Genomic DNA, 25,593 nt, shown 5'->3' on the forward strand with positions numbered 1-25,593 from the left:
CCAAAGCGGAAAGGTCAGAGGTAATGTCGGAAGTTGACCGATCAAGGGGAAAACTTCTATAAACACATTGTTTGTAGTTCTGGGGGGTAACCAATGAAGAACAAACAACAGAAATGCCTCAGAATGGCTGACCCTGGCAAGAGGGCTTGGAAGTAGAGACCAGGGCTCCTCACACGCAGCCCTGCAGCACACTGTATCTTGTGCATGGATTTTCTGTTTAAAAAAATAAGTGCTATGGATTTGGATATCAAAAATATTGCACGCTATTTTAGACTGGTACATGACATTTACAGGTCAGATTAGAGGTTAAGATTTGTAATTATATTTTATAACAGGTAGTCTTCTTGCTTATTTTCATCACTTTAACTTGTTGGTATTTTTTTAAATCACAAAATTGGGGCAAAACTGTGAGAGTGGAGGAGAAGGGAAATAGGGAAAGAAATAAGAGCCGGAAGCTCCTAGTGAATCCAGCTGCCTTTTTTATATCAGTCTATGTACCTTTAATCTTTATGTCCTTCTGGAAGAATTAAATTGAAACTCTCTTTATCACTTCATTTCGTGTTTCCCATTGTTAAAAGGGCAAGAGCTTAATGTGCCACAGACTAAAGCCGCAGGGGCAGCTGGGCACACATGGGCAGACGCCCGAGTCTCTGGACAGCTGGCCGGGCCTTCCTGTCACATTTTCCCAAGTCCACGGTCGCAGGCAGCAGCTGGAACTCGGAGGGGCAGGTGAGGGGGGACAAAGGGGTGCTTGGTGTTTTCTTCTGGTTTCACGTTTGAAAAAGAGGAGTACTTAAGTAACCAGTTTGTTTTTCTCCTTTATCCAGAAAAAAAAAATCCTTTCCTACACTTTGAGAATTGGATTGCTTTAAAAGAAGAAGAAGGAGAAGGAGAAGAGGAAGAAGGGGAGGAGGAAGGGGAAGAAAGAAAAGAAAAGAAATCACTCAGACGCTGATCCAAGCTGGGTCCTCAGGTGGGCCCCTCACTAGCGGCCTTGGCCTTACCCAGAAACGTGTTAGAACCGAGGTATCTCAGCCACGGCCCCCACCCCACCCCCTGCTCAGCATCTACATTTTAACGAGACGCACAGGGGATGTGTGTGCACATGGCAGCATGAGGAGTGCTGCTCTAAGGTACAGGTGAGGTTCTAGGTCGAGAAAGTTCAAGTCTGTGTTTCTCCGCCTTAGCTTAGAATTACCTGGGAGCTTCAGAAAAATACTGATGACTGGACCCCACTCATCCTCAGAATAATTAAAACAGAGCCTCTGGGGGCGGGGCCCTGGCCTGGGTTTATTTCAAAAGTGCCCCAGGTGCTCTCAATGGGTAGCCCAGGCTCAGCACTCGAAGTCAGTGATGCGCGCAGTTGCTGGGCTGTCTATCCCCACCAGGCCGGCCTCCCCTGGCTCATCTGTGGGAAGCAGACCTGAGCACATCCCCAAGGTGGCCTAGGACAGGAGCAGAAAAACATGACCAGTGCCTGGGGTGGACAGGGGATAACTCCCTACAAACCCAACTTGGAGGCCTATCCAGTCCATGAGAGAAAATGTAATGAAAAGACTCCATCATCTAAATCTCTTTTCATCAAAGAGATGCCCTATTTCTGTGGCATTTCTGCATGAAATGCTCTGGCGTTGCAAAGTGAGAATGTTCAAATTCGCTTCTGTCGGACGTTGAATAGGTCACATCCTGCAACACTTCCCTGGAATGTGGCTTGAGAATTTAATCGAGATGGAAAGCACAGTCACCAGGTAAGCAACCAGCCACACTTCCTAGCTTTGTAACTGAGAGACAAAATAAAATAAGGCTGACAGAAAGTGCACATGTTTGAAATACTTTCTCGCAAGCCCATCGCCACCGCCAAATGTTAGCCTCTTGAAGCATAAATTAATTTTCCACAGATGCACGCCGGGCTGCGTCTGGATTCTGCTCTGGTGAGGAGTAAGTGTTAGACTTCTGGACAACAGCTTCGAGGATGACATTTCTCCAACTTGCTGTGATTCTTATCCTTGAGCAGAATGTTTTTCTAGGAATGGGTTTCCAGGAGGGTTTTGGACCCAGTTCCGGTCACATGTGCAGGTGGGAGGCACGCTCTTGACCCTGAGACGTGGGCGTGGTCAGCACGTGACCCCCGCCCTCCCCGAGGGCTCACCTGGTACTGCTGCCCGGTGCAGAGGACGAGGTGGTCGTAGGGCACGACTTCTTCTCTGGAAACGATGACCTGCTTAGCTGCTCGGTCTATGGCAGTCATTTTACCAACCACCACGTTGACCCAGGAGCACAGCGACATCAACGCGTGATCTTTGTCATTATAACAGTGGCTGCGGAGAGAGAGGCTCCATCAGTGACATTCGAGCAGCTGACAGCGGGCATTAATTAGACATCTGGTGAGCTGGTTCAGGTCCCCTGGTGGGCCGAGCCTGTGCTCTTGCTGGGAGTTTACCGGGACCCAGGCTAGCTAGGAGATTTGTCCTTATGAGACACTTAGTCGCAAATTGACATCTTCCCATTAAAGCTAAATTGTTCTGCCTGGGGTAGACCAGTCCACAACAGGGAGGGTGTGTGTGTGTGTGTGTGTGTGTGTGTGTGTGTGTGTGTGTAATCATTCATATACACTCTTGCTTCCATTTCATGGCGGGTGTAAATTTACTTTAGCGGTTGATCTGTCATATTGACAATTGTCATATTGACCACAGACTCGGAGCGAATGAGGATGAAGAAAGTGACATCTGAGGATTCTCACAGGCAGGGGTCAAGGTCCAGAATATCGAGAACCCTGCCTATTTGCTAAGGCTTTTCAATATATGACTAATTTCAATAAATGACTAATTCATTCTTAGAATTAGTGTATGGATTCATGCCAAAACAACAAAACGCATTTTATTTAGAGAAAATGTCCATTAGGGAATTATGTTTGCATCCAGTACAATCCCTGGGGACTCTGGGGAGTCATTTCTCAGGGTAAAGGTGATTTACGGGGACCGCTGCTTCCATAAGAGCAGGCCCAGGGTAGACGGGTTTTGTTCTCTGGGTTCTATTCGAGGGTGAACACAACACTGTAATGGGAGAAAAGTGGGTTTCCTGTGGCTTTGGGTTTATTTAGAGTCCTGTGAGGGTTGTTTCCAGAATTTTCTGGAAGGTTTGACCTCACGTACATGACGTTTTAATAACCCTGTTCTGAAGACGCAGAGCGTAGGGCAGCAGAACAGTGAGAGTCTGTTTAAATCTAGGCTTCCCCGTGCCAGGGTCTGTGTCCCTGCTCTGTCGCCAATGAAAATGGACCCTGGGGACTCTGCGCCCCTTTTTAGAACTTCAGTTTCCTCACCTCTCAGCAGGGGATTACGACTCCTCCTCACATGCCTCGAGCATTGCAAGGGATGGACACGAGAATGTTAAGAGATGCTGTCTGTCAAGTGGGATGCATATGTGAAGGGTATTATTCCAAATAATATTAATGATACACAATCCTGTTTACTCTCCTTGGAGGCAAACAGGATTCTGAAGTGGTAATGGGAGAACATTTTTTCTTTTTGATCCACGCATGAGTCTGCTCTCACCACACAAAAAGAATCCTGGTAATGGATGCACATTAGACCCTGTTATAGGGCCTGTGAAAGAGAACGGAGTCTGGGCTTTGTATCTCTCCACACAATGACACTTAAAAACAAGAAAATTTCTTCTTAATAAGAAAAGAAAATCGGGGGCTGGCCTGCCACAGGAAAATAACAGATAGTGAGATGAAATTCTCTTATAAAAAGCCATTTTGGTAGCTTTACAGGAAAACAGGAGGCTTCACTGATTTCATACATCTATGAGAGACCCACGAGGGATTGTTCTTACTTGGGACGTGATCCGTTCCTAACAGGAGCAGTACCGTCAGCCGTCCAAGATGAGGAAAAATTAAATATAGTTAATACACAGGGATTCGTCATATGAGGATTTGCTCAAAGATGAAAGTTCTCAGGGGAAATTTGGGGAAGGCTAAGACGATGTTATTTCTAATGACAGTAGGCCAGCGGTGTTGATAATTTCAGAATGCATACTTCAGAGATAAAATCTGAAGCTCTGTCCAGTGGGAACTGGCACCCGGGAACACTGGGGTTGCAGGGACCTTAGGAAGCACTGAAAAATGTGGGGTGCTTGCTTTTACAGCCTGTGACCACATGGAATGACATTTCTCAGTTTAGAAACTGAGAAGTTTACACTGTGTGTAGCTGATGCCTATCTGTTTCGGATATTAGAATCCATTCTGGACCTTCTTTAATTTACCCATCAGGTAGTGAGACTAGATATTGGAGACTGTAAGTGATATTTCTCCAAAATTATTTCCTAAGCAGAGTTAATGAGCATTAAGATTCCCACAGGGCAGGGACCATCTCCAGGCTTGAGGACAAGAGAAATATCTCCACTAGCGTCCTCTGGAAGAGAGAGAAGGAACCAAAAAGGTAGGTCAATGAAACTTCGTGTTTCTCAAGTGACCTTGACTCTGATGCAAAAATAATGTGAAAGCTTGTCTTCACAGAACATTCTGGGGACAGGTAATAAGGAGGAGAAAAAAAGTAGAAATGCAGGATGGGGGAATTGCTGGAACAGGACCTATGTGGAGAGTGGCCAGCTTGCTCAAAGTTGCAGTGACCCCCAAACCTAGTGATGGGAAGACTTAGCCTAAAGTTCCAGGTACAAAATTAAGAGCAAACTCCAGAGGAATAAATGTAAGTGTGGTGAAGACCTGCACTTCATGGAATCAGAACCCTGCAGGACCGGAAAGAACCTCAGAGGTTTCCAGCAAGGGTTTACCGTGACACTCCCAGAAGAAGAAGCATCATAATTAACCTTCAGTTATTCAGAGCTGATTGTCCAATTAGTGGATTTCTCCCGTTGCCGGTTCCTCCTCCCCTCCCTCCGCCCTCCTTTCTGCTGCATCCCGGGCACATCATTAGCACGTCCACCAGAGGCTGGACAGGGCGGGGTTCGGGCAGGGGAGGTGGGGAGACAAAACATGGCTTTTCAAAAAACAGTAACAGCAATAATAAATCAAAACACTGGTTACGGAAAAGTTCAGAACTTGTATTTAGCGTGAGGAATTCGAATCATTAAATTTTTGGATATCAATGCACTTGTTCTTTTTAAACTCCATGACCAGACATAATTTCCTGTATTGGGGTCTGAGGAACGTTTGAAAGGCAACATCCTGTGGATGTTTCAATTTGTGGTTTCTAAGAGGACAACATGCAGGTACCCATCAGGAGCCATCTTATATGGCTGTGTTATTTAGTCCCTGTCTACACCCTGATGGAGAGGACTTCTTCAGGTACTTTCGGAGGTAACTGTCATCTATTTGACATTCTTTACTGAGCACCTGCTAAATACCAAGCACTGTCCCAGATGCTGGGAACCCATCAGTGAACAAAAGGCAAAAAATTCCTGCCCTTGTGGAGTTTACATCATAGTTGAAGGATTCAGAATAAACAATTTTAAAAGGCAAATTGTATAATATTAACAAGGATTTCAGTAGCAAGAAAGAGAGCAGAGAAGGAGGACTAGAGTGTGTTGGAGAGTTGGCTGCAGACGACTAGATGGTCAGAGTAGGTCTCATGTAAAAGCTGACATTCCAGCAAAGACTTGAAGAGAGAAAAGCAAGGACCCCCAAGGTGAGGACTTGCCTGTTGTGTTCGAGGGACATCAAGTAGGCTGGTGTGGTGACAGCAGAGAGAACAAGGGCAAAAATAGTAAAAGAGGAGGTCGGAGGAGCCAGCAGAATGGGCAGATTTCAGATTGGAGCATCTGGAAATTTCTGTGACTACAGAATCCTTCTGCAGCTGGGCTGTCTGATAGGGCAGCTGTGAGCCACACGTGGCTAGCCGCCCACTTCAAATGTGGCTCATGTAATCAATGAGCTGAATTTTAATCCCCTTTAACTGTAATTAATTGAAATTTAAGCAGCCACATGTGGCTCACTGACACCACACTGGACAGAGCAGCTCCAGGCCGCTCGGCAGTTGACAGGATCTGATTCACGTTTCTGCAGCCTTGCTCTGGCTACTGGGTTGGGAGTGTGAAGGGGGAAGGACAGAGGCAGAGACCCCAGGTGACCGTGCACCCAGCCACACGCAGGTCCCCACAGAATCAGGCCAGCAGAACATCACTTGCTAGCCTGTCTCTCCTGGAACACCCCTGACCTGGGGACTGACAGAAACCTTTGCCAGGCCGACTGAATGAAATTCCTCGTGAGACATTTATCAGGAACACCAGCATTTCCTGGGAATTATGTCATTTGGAAAGAAGGGAAAGTGAGGGAAGGGGGTGTACGTGGGTTGATCCTCCATGCTCAGCCAGAACTTGGTGTTAGGCTAATCTTAACCAAAAACTCCAGCAAGGCTGGCTTATCATACACACTTCCAGTCAAAACCCCCAAAGCTCAGAGAGATGAAATCCCCTTTGTGGTGGGAGCAGGATCTGAATTCATCGATCTGGCTCAAAATCCACGTCTTTTTGACTGCACCCTGATGATGTCCTTCCCCAAACCCCAAAGTTTATAGTCTGGTAAAAATGTTAGGTCAAAATGAGCCTAGCTCTGCTGGCAAGGAGACTGCCGTTTTTCTCACAGTTTGAAGGCAAAGTCAGCCTTTTTCACAGAGGAAAGAGGGTCCTTCGTTGTGGATCTAAAATGAAAACCCCCTGAGAGAGAACAATTTCCTCCCTCCTTGTTGGAAAAATTGGGACATTGTTTCTAGAGGCAGGGAGCCTAATCATTCTTATACTCACGCTTTGCTACAGGAAATTAAAATGAATGGAAGCTGTGTGATAATGAAGTGGCATTTTCTAGAAGGGGTGTTGTCAAAGACTGATTCTACTGGGACAGAAACAATGACAGACTCAGAGGACTCAGAAAGCCTCTGCCTCATCAGCCCTGATGACAAAGGGCCAGGTGGGCCTGAGACCCTCACCCCACGGAGGTGCCCAGACTTTAGCTCCCTCTGGCAAGTTGCCTGGTCTGATGCAAATACAGTCACCAAGCTCCCATGCCCTGGAGTGTCACTCAGAACCCAAAAGCAGGTGGTGTCTGGGTCACAGACCCGTCCCAGTTGTTTGGAACAGGGCCGGCATCCTCCCAGACCTGCCATTCACTCTTAACTTGCATTTGTATCTCCTAAGGAACATCTGAACTCAGGAGAAAAGCCTGCCACTTCCCTTTCCTACCATTTAGCAGAAAAAGGACTGCACACAAATTAGGACATTTAGGCTTCAGAATGAAAAAGCAGGGGAGGGATAAATTAGGAGATTGGGATTAACATACACACACTACTATATATTAAATAGATAATCAACAAGGACCTACTATATAGGACTGGGAACTCTACTCAATATTCTGTAATAACCTATATGGGAAAAGAATCTGAAAAAGAGGAGATATATGTATATGTATAACTGAGTCACTTTGCTGTACACCTGAAACTAACACAACATTGTAAATCAACTATAATCCAATATAAAATAAAATTAAAAAAAAAGAAAATAGAATTCATACTCGCTTGCTAAAAACTTCCTTTGTTCAGTGCCCAGAAGTTTTTTTCCTGGGAGTCCGTGGGTTGAAATCAGGGTGAGATTACTGAACTTCAGGTGAGAGCTAAGGAGAAAGAAAAAAGAAAAAAACAAGAGGTAAAGCACGATTCAGTGAAAGTTTATTACAATTCAATTTAACCTTATCTCACGCATCTTCCAATTGTTGAGTCTTTCTTTGAACATAGCAACTCTTTTTGCACAAACCTTCCAAGAGAACCGACCATTTAAATGAAAGAAGCGAGAGGGTGCCGGAGCAGGTAATGGCAGAAACTTCCAAAAGCTGTGACCTTGTGAAGGCAGGTGCCATTTAACTTTTTAAAATTTGCTTCTCAGAGTAAAACAAAATAAAACCCCAAACTGGGAAGAAGCAGGTAAATTTAGTATAAGTCAACGCAAAGTTTGAGTTTCAGACTCCTTTTGAGAGATGGCCTGGAATTCTAACCACCATGGTGAAACTTGCTGAGTGCTTACACTCAAGTGCTCTGCAAGGCTCTCATTGAGTCCTGGAAGCAGTACGATGAGGTCAGTACTATTATCACCCCGATTTTATTATGCGGAACAGAGGCAAAGTGATTTGCCTAAGATGGTGCAGCCAGGAAATCTGGAGGCTGGGTGTGAACCCAGGCCATCTGGCTTTAGCATCTTCTCATCTAACCTTGGTCTTCACTGCCCTGTAGACCCCAACCTGTGGACAGGGATGCAAAGATCATCTAATTCCCATAGTCAACATTAGCTTTATGACTTTCAGATATATGTAACTACTCAGATCAGTAGAGCACAGCATCACAGAGGAGAGAATTCTAGAAGATTCCTTTCAAGAGCAAAGCTGCCTTATATTTGCATCAGGCTTTCCAGAGCCCGAGGCATGATTATGGGCGTCGTCATAGAGATTAATCTTCAGGACAATTTCTGCCGGGGGTGGTGGCAGGGGGGCAGTGCAGGTTTGTATTCTCTGTATTTCAGACAGAAGAAAATCGAGGTTGGAAATGGTAGGTAATTTGTTCACGGTCACGAAGCTCAGAAGCAGCAGGGCCAGAAATGAAAGCCACATCTTCTGACCCCAAGTAGTGCCCTCTGCACTCATCCAGGCGGCCCAGGGACCAGTCCCCCAGGGATGGTAAGCAGCAGCCCAGCACACTAAGCGGACGCTCCTCAGCGCTCCCTCCGTGTCTCCCTGAAATATTTAAGATCCTCCTGCTGCAGATCTGCCTTCCAGCTACGGTCAGCAACGTCTTATGGGTGGGCTGATCTCCTGCACTTCAGCAGGATGAGAAAAACATTTTTTTTTCCTAAAAATCTCTTCTTGGTTCACCCCTCCCCTTAGACCAACCAAATGCAGAAAAAGAAACCTTCTCCAAGTTAGAGGAAAACACCTGCCCTCTTTTCCCAGGAGGAAACTGGAAAATTTCCAAACGTGGAAATGCTATCAATTTGCGGACAATCTGTTAAGTACCATTAAAAGCAGGAGACTTTTGGTGATGGCACGGCAGGCAATGGAATAAACTGAACTGCACCTGACATTTAAAAATAGCTAAATATTAGGAAAGGTTTTGCTTTAAAGTCTCTCAGGATGTGTGTCATTTAAGAAAGAAAATTCTTATTTGATACAAAGAAAACCAAGCACGTTTCATCCCCTAATAATAAGAATAAAACTTTTGAATACGTTCAAGTAACATAAAGGTCACAATTAACCCCGACTACTTATGGCTGCAGTCTGCAAACACACCAATTGCAGGCCTTTGATTTATTACCATTTAACGGAAAATGCAAATAATAATACGTGTTTATACTCACACGCGGTCAAAATTTATTTGGGCTTTGGAGCCTATGTGATTAAAATGTGGTTTATGTTGTACTAATAATACAATTATATACAGGCCTTTTTTACATCTCTGTGAATAAGTGGCTTATTAATTATCCAGCAGTATTTTTTACTAAAGAAACAATCTCTTTGGCACTGAACAGTTTGAACTATCTAACAACATGGATCACTTGTAAAATGACTTGTAAATTGCCGAATTACCACACTGTATTACCCTGAATTATGCTATTGTACAATTAAAGATTTCGCCAAAAGACTGGGGGAGGGGCATTTTCTTACTTTTTATCTATTAAGGAACGAGCTTTCCACCCTTCTTCTCTAGCCTTAGCCAAATTCCTCTTGCGTTCTTCATTGTGGCTGTTCTGGTTCTATATCCAATCTTCAAGGTCCCTACTTCACCCTTTCTTGTTCTCCCTACTATCCCCCTTCCTCATTCTCAAGTGAGGACATCTCCCACATCATAAGGAGAACAGAAACTAGTCCCCTGGCAAGACCCCTCCCTCCATTTCCCTTCTTGCCACCTCCAGAGACAACTACAAGAGCCATCTTCCATTCCCCCCATTCAGAAGGAAGGGGTGTCCCATTAACCCTGTCTCCTCTTCAAGTTCCTCTCCTGTCTCTCCCTCTCCCTATCCCAGCAAGTTTCTCTTACAACTGCACTTAAGAAACCTGGAAGTGACCTGTCTAGTGTTAACAGGTGGAGCCACGCTGTCAGCAGGCCCTGCTTCTCCACTTCTCAGTGTGTGCCTTCCATTCTCAAGGTCACCTCAGGTCCAAGGTGGCTCCTGGAGCTCCAGCCATCACACCCCGCATCCACATTACAGGCGGAAGGGAGGAGGAATGGGTAGAAAGGGCTGCCCATTAAGGAGCTTCCCTGAAAGTCTCATATGACATTTCTGCTGACGTGGGAGAACTTAGTGACATGGCCATATATAGCAGCAAGGGAGGCTGGGAAATGTGGCTTTTCAAAGAGAAACACAATGGGTTTTCCAAGAACCACACTGCCCAGGGTTCTGTTATCAAGGACAAAGTACAGAATAAACACTGGAAAGCAACTAGAAATCTCTATGTATTGACTCCTAAAGGAAAGGTGGGGGGGTGATGAGGGAAGATGCTTGTATCAGTCAGGGTCCGAGCAGGAAGTAGGCAGCTGACTCCACAGGGTTTGACTGAGTGAAGGCAGAGGTGTGGGCAGGGTTCTGGGGCTCATCCAGGGACTAGCAATGGTGGGTGGGGTGCCACTGCTGGTGGGAATCCCGAGGAACAAGGGCTGGAGGACATGTGGACAGCTGGGACCATGCAGGAGGCCCCACCCAGGAGCTACCGCCATAGACCACGCGGTCTGAGACAGCACTGTCTTAAGGTTCTCTTTGAAGACTGCTTTCCTCACCAGCTCCTCCTCCATGCCCCATCTATCCTTTGCCAAACTTCCCAGTTTCCATGCCCAGCTCCATGGGTGATGTGATTGACACCACACCTTCATCTTACATCTTTACATTATAGTTTTCTTCTGAGCTAGAAACCTAATTTCCAGATGCCCATCAGTCCTAATGTGGCCCCTCCACAGGCATCCCAAATTCAATACGTGTCCAAACAAAGGTCCATGTGGCCCCGTCCCACTCCTCTTTTAACTTCATCAAAGGCATGGTCAACAGACTTCCTCTCAAGTTAGGAATTTGGGAGCCAACCTCAAACTCCTACCCTCTCTCTCCCTTCCCACAGTTGGTCACCATGTCCAGTCATGTCTACGTCGTCCACATCTCTTGAGTGCCCGACACCTGCCATTCCCAGGACACACTGCCTTCGCTCACCTTCTTGCCCAGAGAAAACAGTCTCAGGGTCAGTCTTCCCGGCACAAGCCTCTCTCCTGCCCATCTTCCACACGGCTACTGGAAACCTCTTTTTAAATTAAATCCCATCTCACGTCTATGTCTGCTCACCACTTTGGTAGATGCGGAGCAGAGCAGCTAAGACCATGGGCTCAGGGGTCAGATTGCCTCACTGGACTCCTGGTCCGAGCACTTTCTAGCTCTTTGACTTTGAGCAAGTTATTCAACCCCTCTGTGGCTCAGTTGCTAGCCGGTAAAATGGGAATAATAGAACCTAGCTCCTCACAGAGGTGCTACGAGGATGAGATGAAATAATATCTGTAAAATGCTTAGACTATTGCCTGCTGCACAAAACATATTCAATGAATGTTACCTATTTTTATAACCAAAATACTAAGTCCAAATTCATGAGCATGGTATCTCAGGCCCTTATGGTTGGGGCCTAACCTAGCCTCTTCACCCTTCTTTGTAACATCAACTTTTTTGCTATTCCATGAAGGTTCCCTGTCTCTTTCATGACTTTATATGAAATTACCATCAGCATTTCCATTTTATCTCCAACCTCATATTTTGCTGTGATAGTTATCTCTGTCATCAGATTTAGAAACATCCAAATATTTGATTTCTTAAATTTATAACTGTCTAAGAGTATCAGTCCAAAGTCATTATACTATTTATAATGTACAAATAGATCTTAGCTCTTCTGAGGATGAAATATGGATATAAAACATTTAAGACTTTTACTCTGATTACCTATGAATATTCAAAAAGTTCCTGCCGGGACTTCCCTGGTGGCGCAGTGGTTAAGAATCTGCCTGCCAATGCAGCGGACATGGGTTCGATCCCTGGTCTGGGAAGATCCCACATGCCGCGGAGCAACAAAGCCCGTGCACCACAACTACTGAGCCTGCACTCTAGAGCCCACGCTCCACAACAAGAGAAGCCCCCGCAATGAGAAGCCCGCGCACCACAACGAAGAGTAGCCCCCGCTCGCTGCAACTAGAGAAAGCCCGCGGGTAGCAACGAAGACCCAACGCAGCCAAAAATAAATTAATTAATGAATTAAAAAAAAAAAGTTCCTGTACATGGAAGTGGGTCACGGGGTGCATCCTGGTTTGGACACGTGTTAGACAAGGTGGCAGAAGCAGTAGCACCTCGGGAAAAGCACGATCTCAGGTCTAATGGTATCGGCTTAACGTATAGAAACGAAATCTAGCATTGTTGTGAGCCCTCTGCTCCAAAATCAAAGGTCACCATGTTGTGGAACCAAAAAAAGTTCAAGTGAAGCGCTCAGGCCAATGAAACATTAAACAAGTGCACCTGCATTTCCACAGCAGATAATTCCGGTGGGATTTCACGTTGCTGTGGATACAGAGGGAGGAACAGCTCAAAGATACTTGTAAAGCAGGGAGGGATTAGAGTATCCAGGGAAATAAGTAAAAGCTATTGCGTTTCATTCCATGCTTCGGGAGGACAGCTACAAAATTAGGTCTGAGCATTCTTATTCTTCAAATAAAGAGGGTCACATTGCCAATTTATGGTCAACATGGTAAAAGAAACATAACACTTCTCATGTTGCTTACCCTTCTGAGCGGTAGAAACCTGTCAACCTGCCAGGTGAATGCTTATTATTTTTTATTTTTATGTTTTTGCTGATTTCTTTTTTTTGGGGGGGGGCACATAACAAGGACAACCAAAGCAAGGGATTTAATTAACTGTTTTCATGAATGCTTTTATTTGAACAAATAATGTAGAGGGAAACTAATTATCCCATATCAGTCTAAATGTTACAATTTAATTTACTAAAATCTCTGATTTCTGAATTGCTCAAGCAATGACAAAAATATTTGCCAACTGACAGTAAGTCCCAGCTCAAGATAGATATTTAACCTAACTGCATATGTGACTTGTCAAAGAATAACTCCGACCTAATTTGGTCTTAATGATACCACATAATTCCACAAAATTAATGATAAAATGATGGGATTTAAAAGTTAGGAGTTATGTGAACTTCCAGTAGGAGAGGAAAAATAGGGACAAAACAAATCAAAACAAAATATTTATTATGAGTAGAGAACCAGTTAAGAGAATCTACAGTTTTTCCTTGAAAAATGTTTAATTTCAGCAATATTTTTTCCGCTTAGATCACAAAAGAGACTTTTGGACAATGTCCTTGGCTACTGACTTCATTTTTGTTGTGTGAGTAAAAATGACACAGCAGCTGCACGCGTGGCCACAAAGCTGTCAGTAACAGCGCACCCTGACCTCTGGGGGAGACCAGAGGGGTAGGGGTGCGTGGTCAAGGATTCTGAGCTCTCTATCGATAGAAGGGATGCAGTCAGTGTTCATGGGGTGGGTGCCATCTTCCACGGCTCCCCTGCTAGTGGAAGCCCCTGTAGGAACCGGGATAGAGCCCAGAGGAAGGGGCCAAGGAGCAAGTCTCTTCAGTCTGCCGGAGTCCAGCCTCGTGTCCTGGGGCAAGGATCTCTGATCAGCACTGGAGCCAACAATAAGAAAAATCGCCTGCCTGGCAGGACCTCAGTACTCTGTGGATTCTCCAGGGACCTGGCAGGGGAGGGGGCTGGTGGCCGGGGTAAAGGGGTTTGGGGGAGGAAGATTTGGGGATTCAGGATTTCAGATGAAAAGCTTATGTATCTCTGCATGAAAGGAAAACATAAATCCTTACTGAAAAAGAGAAAATGAGTGTAATGTTTGAAATGTCCACTGAACAAATAAGAATAAAATTTGGGAGTTCTGGCAAAAAAGACCAAAATGAAATTGAGTTTTGCTTTATGATTTAGGGGAAATGATTTATGATGTTTTCATCTCTATATACATGAAGTAAAAATGTCGTACATTTATCGTTTGAGCATATAAATGTAAGATGTAAATACCAAGATGGCAGCTATGAGAGACAAGCCGGAAAGCCTTCGCACACAAGAGGTGGCCAAGCACAAGACAAAATCGGTCGTCCCACGGGACTGGAAAAACCAAGCATTATGGGAATTCAAAAGCAAGGGAGATCACTTCCGGTCTCGAAGGATGAGGAAAGGTTTTATGCTTTGGGCAAATGCTGGGAGTTAGGAAGGCTTTATTGACACCATCAGGGAAGGTTTCCTCATGCTTGGCAGGTGTATCTCCTTGGACCTTCATTCTCAATGGTGAATAGTTGAAGCATGAAGCTTTGTGAAATGCTTTCTACTAGGTCCAATTCAGCATGTAAATACTATGAACTTAGGGTAATGACTTCAGCTATGCAATGTTTAATGATACATTAATACTTATGCCTGGTAAGCCCTGAAGTAATGACGTGACTTAGAAGTTCTATGATTTGTTGAGAATTTAAAAATATGGTTTGGAAAACACAGCCCATAAAAACAGCTCAGTTACAATGAGCAATCAGAGGGGGAAATAGGTTTCCTCATAGATAAGACTGCCAAGTTTGAGGAAATGTCTACATAAATGGTTACTAAACCCGGCTGCATGTCAGAATTACCTGGAGAGTCTTAAAAATACAAATTCCTGGGGCCCACTCCAAGCTGGTGAATTGTAACCACAGGAACAGGGGCCCAGGAAGTTGTCCTTTTATAACGACCACCTCCCCATTCTTACCCGCACCCCCAAAAGTAGCTCTGATGTACCAGACTGTAGAGTTTGGAATTTCCACAAACTGTTGCTTATATGGAAAGTTACTCCACCTTAACCCCGAGGTCTAGGAAGCTGATCCACAACGTTTTTCTTCATCACAATTCTTAAAATCAAAAGGGAAATGCAAGCAGTTTTTTCCAAGCCCACGCACCTTACCATGTGGCAAGTGTTCCTTTGAAAGGAACCCTCTTCAGAGAACTACACTTAGAGATAAAGTCTCTGCTCAGTAGGCGGCCTTGCCTGGTCTAGGTCTTGCACAATGGCTCCAGGTGCTTCCTTTCCCCAAAGATCACGGCTCCGGGCACCTCTACGGAAGGCCCCTGGCCTATGTTTCCACCTAACATCAGATGTTGTAAGGTGGCGGGCGAGGGGTTTGACACCCCCTGACTCCCTCAGTGTGGTGTGGACTCCTCTGCCTGTTTGCACCTGGATAAGAGAATCCAGTGGGCGGTGTCCTAGTCTGAGCCCTCCCTCTGCCGGGAGGAAGGTGACTGTTGGACTCAGAGCTGAGGAGGCGTGGCGGGGGTGTGACCGAGGGTGTGCCGTGTCCTCTGCCTTTTGGGGAGTGAGGCTGCACAGGAGAATCCCAGGAGGGCTCGTCGTGGTACAGACCACCGGGCCCCATTCTCGGAGTTTCTGATGCGGCTGGTCTGGGGTTGGACCTGAGAGTTTGTATTTCTAACAAGTTCCCAAATGATGCCGGTGCTGGTGGTCCCGGGACAACACTGGGGAGAGAAAACTGAGAGGCTCCCAGGGGGCTGGGTGCTCAAGGAAGGAGGGTACAGTTTAGTATAAGTTTCTATGCAGGAAGCATATGATCCCATTAAATATCTGAGGGCCCTGAGTAAAGACTGAACTTTTTGTCTTGGCCTTGTTTTTTTTGTTTTTTTTACTGCAGCAGAATTCCTGGACTCGGGGTGGGGGTGCAGCCAGAGTCCCTAAGAATCACATGATAAACTCGAGGTTAGTGGCAGAACAGAAGCCACAAGGATGTCCAAATTCAGATTTGTAAACCATCCAAACATCAGAAAAGGACCCAAGAAACATCCAGAAGAAACACCCACAAGGCAGAGGTGGTCAGTCGGAGCTGCAGATGTGGCCATTGTGACTATGGACGTCTTTGGTCCAGAAGGCATCTGGGTCTCCCCCCGTCTAAGTAGACAGCCAAAGACTCTCTAGAGCCGGGCAGCTTTGCAACATGGACACATCACAGAGTGCTAGGCTGCTTGCTGGGTCCTCCTGATGCTAGACCAGAGGTGGTGGCCATTCTAACTGGACTCCAGGGGACCGTCTGTGCCAGGCCAGGCGCTCTCCCAGGAAGCAGGCGCGGACGCCTCAGGAAATGCCTCTGGTTCATCCCCAGTCCTTGGGGAAGAGGGCACCTCCTACATCATGACTCTCCAGGCAATTCCCTCACAACTGCTCAGCTCCCACTGGGATCTGGACATGCAAATGGCATTAGCGGGGAGGTGTCAATCTAGCAAGAATTGAGTGCTAGGTCTTTCTAGGTGCTTTGCCTTCTTGCCAGTGGAGGAGGAGAGATCCTGGCTGCTTTCCCTGTTGCACAGGTGTGGAAACAACGGAGGTTCGGAGAGGTCAGATGGTCCACCTGGGCCCCAGCAGTAGTGGCAGAGAGCTGACGTTACCCCAACTCAGTGGTTCTCGGGCTCCCAAAACCGGTGTGAAAACACGGGTCCCAGCCTCCAGCCCCGGGTTTCCGATTCAGTCCTTACAGGGGGGCCTGTATCGGCACCTGCAACAGGTTCCCAGGCGGCGCTAAAGGTGAAAACTGCTGAACTAACTTCATCTCCATCCCGAAGGAGAAATCAAGTATTTGCCAAGACAGGCCCACTGTCCCTCTTTGTTCCAGCAGAGGTTTCTGGTGGAGCAGAGCACCTGGGTTCTCTCTAGAGCCGCCAGGATGCCCGGGAAGAGAGGTGGAGGGGGATCAGGAGACGCTCCCGACACAGTTTTCTCATCTGGCCTCACTTCCCTCTGCCTTTGTCTAGACCCACGTCTTCGTTAAAGGGCAACTGTACGAACATCAAGAAAGGAGAATAAATGAAAGAAAGCGGGCCGGCAGCGGGCCCACCCGCATCCCCTGCAAATGGTCCTCCCGTCCCAATGCTTTCCTGCCTTCTCTGCCCAGGGTCTCCCCCTGACTGTGGCAGCTTGAGGGACAGGCTGGAAGCACAGCCCAGGGTGCCCAGATGGACGGGAACTGGTGGGTGAATACCCCACTTCCTCGGGCGTGGAGGGACCGTTCCCAGCTGTGTCCTCGGAGGGGGTCCCGGCGGGACTGAGCCTCGTTGCCCATGGTGACCCGAAGGCACATGATTTGGGGGCTTTGCTGGCATTCCTGCCTGTCCCATCTCACCTGCTCGCTCGGGTAGTTCCCAGGGATCACCCCCAAATAAACTACTTGCACGAAATCCTTTGTTTTCAGCTTTTGCAGGACTGCAAGCCAAGACGGAGCCAATGTCGTCATTTGAAAATGACCTGATAGTAGAGGACAGAGGCTGAGCAGGCGAGTCTGTTACTGGTCCATGTATGCGGTTTGTGTTTTGTGCGATCGTGAAGACAATTTGTAAAAAACGCAGTATCTGTGAAACGCAATAAAACCAGGGATGCCTGTACATTTAAATACTGGAATCAGGTTAGGAAATGGGATGGTGATTAGGAACCAGGGACAGCTCCAGGTCAGTATTTTCTGGAGGCAGGATGTCAGGTCCTTCTGCCTGGGGAGGCTGAGCCTTTGAACCTGACATACTGCCCCACCCCTCTATTTTCCCCCTACCAGGCCATCGGAGGGGCCTCTGTATCAGCCCCGACAGGCCCCACTGTAATGCCAACATAACAAGATGGTGAGATGCGACCTGCCCCGTGGATCTCCACCTGTGCCCCGGGCACGTGCCACGGGCCTGGCTGCCACCCTGCATTTCCCTGGTACCCAAAGGGTGATTGGGGCGAGCACACAGCCCTCAATTCATGTGGCAGAGGCCAACAGCATGGACAGCCACTAACCTGTTCATGGGCTTCAGCTCTGAGATCAGCACGTAAGCACTGACTACTTAATTAGTCACCTAATTAGTGACAAGCCACAACGAAGGCTTCAGATGTCCTCAGACAAAGGTAAAGATAAGAAGCCTCATTAAGCTGCAAGCGCTCAGCTGCTGCCGCCAGACCCCACAGCTGGGCCGGATGCTGTGTGGTCCTGTGCGGCCCGATAACATGCATTCCGGTCATCCAGCCACAACTGCAGCTTCACAAACGTGCCCTGTCGTTCCCAGCTAGTCTTAGTTACCTCGACACACCCACCGGATGAGGGATCAATGCCCAGGTCGAAATGCAGAAACTTCACCCTTTGGTGAGATGACTTGGTGGGTGTTTTGAGACATCTCTTCCCGGGGGTGGAAGTGGAAGCCGAGGTGAAGGTGGGTGGTTCCCGTGAACCAAAGTGCATCTTCTTCTAACCACCCAGCCTTGGCAGGACGCCACCCAGGGCTGCCTTCAGTCATTGTCATCCCAGGAGTCATTCATGAATTGTTCTAGCCCCGTTATAGGCTCCTCGAGAGATTATTTACATCAGAACTGAATTAGGAAAGATTTTAAAATAATGGATTAAAAGGAACTGCTCCATAATTGGGAGTAAATAATATAATACACAAAGCATAGAGATGTACGAGCTGAAACAGAATCAAATAGTAACTGCTTCAGCTTAGTGACTTGACGCCCAAGACATAGGGAAGAAGCTGCTGTGAATAATTCTGGAAAATAAAATGTCTGTTTGGGACACTGACTGCAGCAGGGCCTGAGATTCTGTGTTTCTAATCAGCTCCCAGGCGATACCAATCCTGCTGGAGTCCAGACCAAACTTTTGAGTAAAAAGGACATAAGACGTAGGATGAGTCCATAGGCCCGGTTGCTACTCCTTTTTTGGTAGAGCATATCCATATTTCTTTTTTTAAAAATGATTTTGGAGTACTACTGTGGAAAGCCTGACATAGTCAAAGCATTACATTTGGGGAGTTCATCAGGTCCAGACCTGGTGCACAAAGGGACTGGTAAAAATATGACCGGCTAAGCTGTGTGAAAAGAGGCCCCTTGCTTTCTGGAAAGAGCTTTCAGACTTCATTGCAAAGTTCTCCTTCGGGAAATAGCATTTCCTTGACAGATGACAGAAGCTTCCCTCCGGCCTTGGCTGTTGATCCAAGAATAGGGAGTTCCCTTTAGACCTCTGATATGGTCGGTGGAGTTCCTAGTGTGACAGCGCCCAGGGCTGGCAGGACCAGGGGGGCCCTGCCGTGACCCTCCCTCAGCAGAGGAGGAGGGCGGGACCACAGCACTGGTTGGTAGCAGAGGTGGGCTGATGACCGAGGCCAAGATCTTTCTGCCAAAAACCAATGTTTGGGGTTTTGAAGAGGTCTTATTAATAGAAGTACCAAGAAGGATAATGTACATGAAACACCTACGGTGCCCAAGCCAACACCTTTCCGTCCCGAAGAGCCAGGGAGCCGAACAAACACATGAGAACCACAATTTAAAAATAGCTCAGGTCCGTCACCTGAATGTCTTGGGCATGATGAGGAACACAGATAATTCACAGCAAAGTGTCTTAAGAGTTGCCTTTCCCCTCCAATTCACTGCCCTCTATTCCATAGGATGAGTGAGGGTTTCCTCCTCTATGCCTCCCACCCCAAGAAAACTCCCCAGCCCTGGTTCTGTGTCTGCTGTCCTTCCCCCGCCCAGCCCCTGGTCCCCACCCAGGGGGCACACAGCCCGGCAAGGCAGGTGATGAGGGGAAAGGAGGCCAGGATGTGTGTGCCCACAGGGTGGGGCCTGGGAGCCTGAACACGCTCCCTCCTCTGCCCTCCATGGAGTTGCTTGGGCACAGCGCCCTCGGAAGACAGATGCACAAGACCCGGGGTGAGGGGGGACAAATTAGCCAAGTCTCACCTCCACCCTGAATCACCCTGCACCCTCGCCCTTCTGCATCAGCTAGCCAGGGGCCTCAGGAGGGTCCATGGAGATTGCAGGAAGTCTAAGGGCAGGGCTGCCACTCAGCCCAGCGCTGGAATATTCACCAGGACCAGGAGGACAGGGAGAACCACAGGGGGGGTGCTGGTGTGTGTCCCTAGAAAACGCCTGTCACTCATGTCACCAGGCACTGGAGGGCCCAGGAGGTCTTGCCCTTGTAAGGACAAAAAGAAGATGCAGGGTGACCCACAGGCCTGACAACCAGAAAAGAAAGTGTGTCCTCCGTGCAGGTGTAACTGTAGACTGGTAGTAGCTGAAGACCAGACAGAAGGTTGTACTAGAAAACAAAACCCAAAACATCCCCCCAACCCTCACACCCCACATGGAGCTTATATCCTGGTGTCTGTATTAGTTGGTGACTTTGGGCAAATCACGTCAGCACCCCTAGCAGCACCGTGGCACTTGTGGAAAGAAGAGAATTTCTGCAAGGACTGCTTTTGCTGTCTTTGAAGAGGAGACCAAAGGTGCTTTGCAATTTTTTTTGCATGTAAATAATATAAGAACAAAGAGTTGTGCTTGTTTTGTCACCAGATGACAGGATGACCAGATTTTCTGGAAAAAGAGGCGGCTGTACTGGGCCTCAAATGGATTTTCCAGGAACTACAGTGCCCCCCAACTGAGTTTAATAATGCAGGGCATGAGCGTAGGAGGGCGATTTTCCTAAATCTTGCCTCCAAAATGTGGATTTAATCCTCACTGGAGGTCAGTGTTTGGTGAAAACTCTGTTTCTTCAATTTCATTCCAACTCAAATCATTTACAAAATTTAGTTCAAATGGCAGTTAAATTGGTAAAGTAAAATCTGCAGCAGGTTACTATGGCGACTGCTGATTTGAAATAATTAGAGAAAATAATGAGAGAACTATTTCCTCTCTTCAGGATTTGATATCCGTAAACTGATCCCGGTCTCTTTTTAGTGCACGTCATCTGTATAACGATGATAGAGAAGTATGAGTACTTTAAAATGCTTTAAAAAGGTCTGTCTGATTGACGAATTTAATCAACCAAGTACTTATATCAAAATTTATACCTGTCTTTATTAAATCTAAGTTGATTCCACAAAAAGAAAATTATATGTGTATATCTTAATGTAATCATTTTAAAGAAGACATAATGACAAGATATACAGCTAAATTAAGATTTAAGAACTGTTTATGATAACTTCTTGACTACTGTAATTTCACAGCTCCACCCTGATCGTTCATCTTTCAAAAGTGGCTGTACAGATTGCTGTTCAGAGTCTGAGGTGAAGAGACCTGTCAGAACAGGGAAAGCTCTCAAACTACAGAGTGGAATAGGCAGGAAAGTGGAGATTCCTGGGTGCTTCTCATGATTTCTTTCTTGCAATGAGAGATTGCTGTAGACTGACCACAGTATTTAAAGCCTATGAACTTGGTTGCTAATTTCAATAAAGACAGGCAACTTATTTTGGTTAACTAAGGGTGTGTTCCGGATAATTGAACAAATTGGCTGGAAAGTGAAAAAATCTTCGGTTACGTATGATGTCAAATGAGCAAAATAACCATCTGGGTTAGTTCGTCTCCATAACCACCAGGGACAAACACCTTCTAGGGGTCATTTCCTCCACGCTTTTCCTTGTCCGGAGGGAGGAGTCATGGCGGGGATGCCTTTCCCCATCTGCCACTCTCCTCTTAGCACCTACAGCTTTGAACAGTAGCTAAAGTTTCTCATGTGATCTTGAGCAAAAGATTTGGGAAAAACTGGATTCTCCTAACTTAGGAGTCTGTGGTTCTCCAAAGCCTGGGTCTTTGAAAACATCTAGAGACTTTTTACGAAATGAATGAGGAAGCTGGGTCTGAGAGAAGTCAGGCACACATCAAGGGTTCCATGCCAGTGGTGGCAATGCCAGGCCATGAACCCAAGTTCTTGGACAAAAACCCAGGGCTCTTCCTGTTAAAGAGAGGCTGAAATTCGCTGAGCAGATGGAGAGCTAATTGGGGGAGCTGAGAACCCTCAGGAATCACCTATCGGGAAAATGGGCTCTGCAAGGAAACTGTGCAGTGCTTTGAGGATAATAGAAAACACATCAAACAGCTGCACAGACCTCAGTTGTCCTGGGGAAATGTACTCTGTTCCCTGGCGCCTGAAATGCAGGTGTTGAAGGAAAGGTCCTGGACTGTCTGCCACTTCTGAAGCCTATTTGTGATGCATACAGTCAAAACTGGTCCCCAAACCTGCTTGATCACACAGAGCACCTGTTAAAATACAGGTTCCCAGGGCCCTCCATAGGAGTTTCTGCTTCTCTATGTCTGTGAGGTCTGGGAATCTACATCTTTAACAAATGCTCTAGGTGATTCTTATAATCCAGCCAAAAAAGGGAAGCACCAGTATAGAATAGGGGCTGGAAAACTTCTTCTGGAAAGGGTCAGAGTGACATATACTAGGCACTGCCAGCCAAACGGTCTCTGTCACGGCTACTCAAAGCTGCCGCTGTATCAACAAAACAGAGACAACACATAAATAAATGAGCGTGACTGTGTTCCCATAAAGCTTTATTTACAAAAGCAGGTGGACCTGTTTTGACCTGGGGGGCTAGAGTTTGCCAAACCCTAATCTAGAATATTCCACTGATTCATTAATCCACATAGGCAACGTATGTGAGGTGGCAAAAAGCTCAGGTCTGTCCTTTCATGGGATCCTCTCAGGTGTAGGAAGAGAAAAGCCCCTTTAAAAACAAACAAATAAAGTAAAACAACTCACCAAAATATCAATGTCTCTAGGAAGGAAATTCCAACACTGGATGCACCAACCACTACAATCTTGGCGTTGACAGTTATTTTAGGTTCCAACGTTAGTTTTCTGTTTGTATGGTTCAAGGCATAACTCAACTGGAAAAAAATACAAAGAGAAAAAGGGACTTGAGGAAAATGTAGCTGAGTCTGCATTCCCATATTGGCAATTACGTAACCAGGATATTACCAGCAAATCAAACTGAAAAATGCCCCTGTGCAGCCCTGAGGAAATTTATGGGAAGTAATTTTTAAGAAATTAGTGTAAGAATATGGCAATATACCTAACACCTAGGCTGGTTCACATCAAAATACTTGATTTAGCTCATTTTCATCTTATTGTTGACAGATGTTTCATATCCAGGCCATCTATGACTAGAGATGATAAGGTAAATAATTCCCCAAGAAGACAGGCAAGTTGCTCCTTGAGAATCTGTAGTTTCATCAAAGGTCCCAATCTTTCCTTCTGTCCAAGGTTTGAACAATGAGATTACAGTAGCTGGGTGCCTGATGGAAGGTATTAACTCTCATTCAGTTCTGCATCCCTCACACAACACCTGGAGCACAGTAGGTGTTCAGTAATATTTATAGAATGACAAATGTGTTGAATGACAAAAGCATATTGGATGATAAGGATTGTTCAGTCTTTCAAATAACTTAGGGTCAGGGAGGACTCTTAGAAGCACAGAAAGTAACAGGTGATCATTTTAATGTCCATATTTGAAAAAATTACCTGGATTGATTTGTTTGGTTACTTTCCTGCAGAGGCTTCAGTTGGAGCATGAAATGTACAATGGAAGGTTCTACAAAGAGGTGGTGGGGTCTGTTTGTTTGTTTTTTGCCCACAGTGCACAGCATGTGGGATCTGAGTTTCCCAACCAGGGATCGAACCCATGCCCCCTGCATTGGAAGCATGGACTCTGAACCACTGGACTGCCAGGGAAGTTGGGGTACTCTTAAAAGAACGTTGGATTGGGTCAGAAGACCTTGATTCTCTTTTTTAATTCATAAATTCAACACACATTTTTATTTGATGCTTCCTGTGTGTCTGGACAATAACAGGGTTTACAGCTGACTTCTCATCAGAAGCAATGGAGGACAGGAGTCAGTGGAATGACATCCACACCAATGTGTCCCACTCGTTCAAGTTCTCGTTACATTAGCATTAACTCACCCTCTAGGTCAGAGACCTTCAAATTCTAGTAGACCAAACCTATTTTTAATTTTCTTAAAATCCTGAGATACCAGGAGCTGGAAGTCCAGCGGGCTAATGGTAAAGTCCTATGGAAAGCTGGGCTCCCACCCACCTTCCAGTGCCTAAGGCAGCATGGGTGGGGTCACATGCTTTGCAATTTACCTGGCAACATATATGATCTAGAGGATAAATCCCCTCTCTCTAGCTCGAGCTAGCCCAGCAACATGGAGGTAAAAAAATGTCTTGAGCCAAATAAGGTATTAATAGAAATTCAAAACAAAGTTCGGAGGTTTTAGACTCCCTCCATAATTAACATTGCTGGTGCATCTCAGCATCTGTTCCACCCCCACTCCCACCTCTAATGAGACACATCAGGGATTTTGGAAAAGATTGAACCCGCTCCCATCTTTAAGAGCGGGCTCTGGTTGACATAAACCAAGTTGCATAATCCCACCCTCCTTGCTCAACAATTGGCCCAGGATAGACATGTGACCTATGCTGGCCTAATCAGAGTGAAGCCCAGGACTTTTGTGTGATGGTTTAAGAAGAAAAGCCTCTTGCCTTCCAGATGGTACAAGGTGTAGATTGTGAAGCCTGAAATAGCACAGTCATCATGCCACCAAGAGGGAAACCATTCTGGGATGAAGCCCCAAGAGAATCACAAAGAAATAGAACAGGAATTCCTTTCAAATCCTACCTGAAGCCCATGCTACCTTTGGACTCTTCAGTTACATGAGCAATAAATATCAGTCAGCTATCGCCAAACAGTGCTGCATAACAAACCACCCCAAAATGCACTGGCTTAAAAAATTGCCATCTATTCTCACCCATGTAACTCTGAGTCAGCTGGAAGAAGGCTGATGTCAGCGGGATTCAGCTGGCTTTGGCCCCACTCTGCAGATTTCAGCTTAGCCTCACATCTCTCCTATCTTTTTTGATGAGAGAGAGCTGGGTCTGTTCTTCTCATGGCAATGCAGAAGTGCAAGAAGGTAAGTGAAAATAAGAAATACTTCTTCAGCCTGGCCAAAGCAAGTCACACGGTGGAGCCCAACACCCATGAGGTGGGGAAGCAGACACCCTTGTAGTGGGAGGAACCTCAAAGTCACACAGCAAGGGAACAACCCAGGGAGGGAGGAAGAACTGGGGAGAAAGACTGCAACCCACTGTGTTTCCTTGATTCTTTAGGTCAGTTTGATTCTTTTACATGCAACTAAAAACTTCCTAAACTGATAGACTTTCTAAATGACAATAATGAATATATCATTTGGGTGAAAGAGTATCTGTTCTTCAAATAAATGTCACTCCGATCTGCCCTATGAAAAATTCCCAGCACAGGCCAGTGAGGAATTCTGCGAGAAAACTAGTTAACACTGGTACATCCAGCTGCCAGTGTGTACTGTGTTCCCATTAACTTGCAAGACAAGCCTGGTAGCAGCAGACTGGGTCTGGTGGTTTAGAGTGAGGAAGATAGGAAGCATAAATGGTGGTATGAAGGCATGTAGTCACAGGTCTAATTAAGAGACTTAAGATGCAAGCATCTTCACAGAGGTCAGAACCCAAGATTCCTTCCATAGGAGGTATGTTCAAACATTCCCCTCTGCTGTCCGGAAGCATATACTAACACTGAAACATGGGCAGTAATGAAATTCCCTGGTAAAGAATTATACCTCATTTATGAAACAGTTCCTGAATCAATGATACAGAGGCACCCGGGGAACAGAACAGAATGGCTTTTGTTTCCCACACAATAGCTT

At 46.2% G+C, this 25,593-nt stretch overlaps 1 protein-coding gene across 1 annotated transcript in view; it reads right to left on the reverse strand.

Annotated features, from left to right (window-relative positions):
- The window catches only part of CFAP61 (cilia and flagella associated protein 61), a 255,942-nt gene that overhangs the window by 78,729 nt on the left and 151,620 nt on the right, over window positions 1-25,593 (reverse strand). The window contains exons 18-20 of the mRNA XM_061208391.1: window positions 22,616-22,743; window positions 7,526-7,624; window positions 2,150-2,318 (exon numbers count right to left, since the gene is read on the reverse strand). Coding sequence (XP_061064374.1) covers window positions 2,150-2,318; window positions 7,526-7,624; window positions 22,616-22,743 — 396 coding nt within the window. The remainder of the gene's footprint in view (window positions 1-2,149; window positions 2,319-7,525; window positions 7,625-22,615; window positions 22,744-25,593) is intronic.

Source organism: Eubalaena glacialis, chromosome 13, assembly GCF_028564815.1.
Source record: "Eubalaena glacialis isolate mEubGla1 chromosome 13, mEubGla1.1.hap2.+ XY, whole genome shotgun sequence".
Taxonomy (NCBI): domain Eukaryota; kingdom Metazoa; phylum Chordata; class Mammalia; order Artiodactyla; family Balaenidae; genus Eubalaena; species Eubalaena glacialis.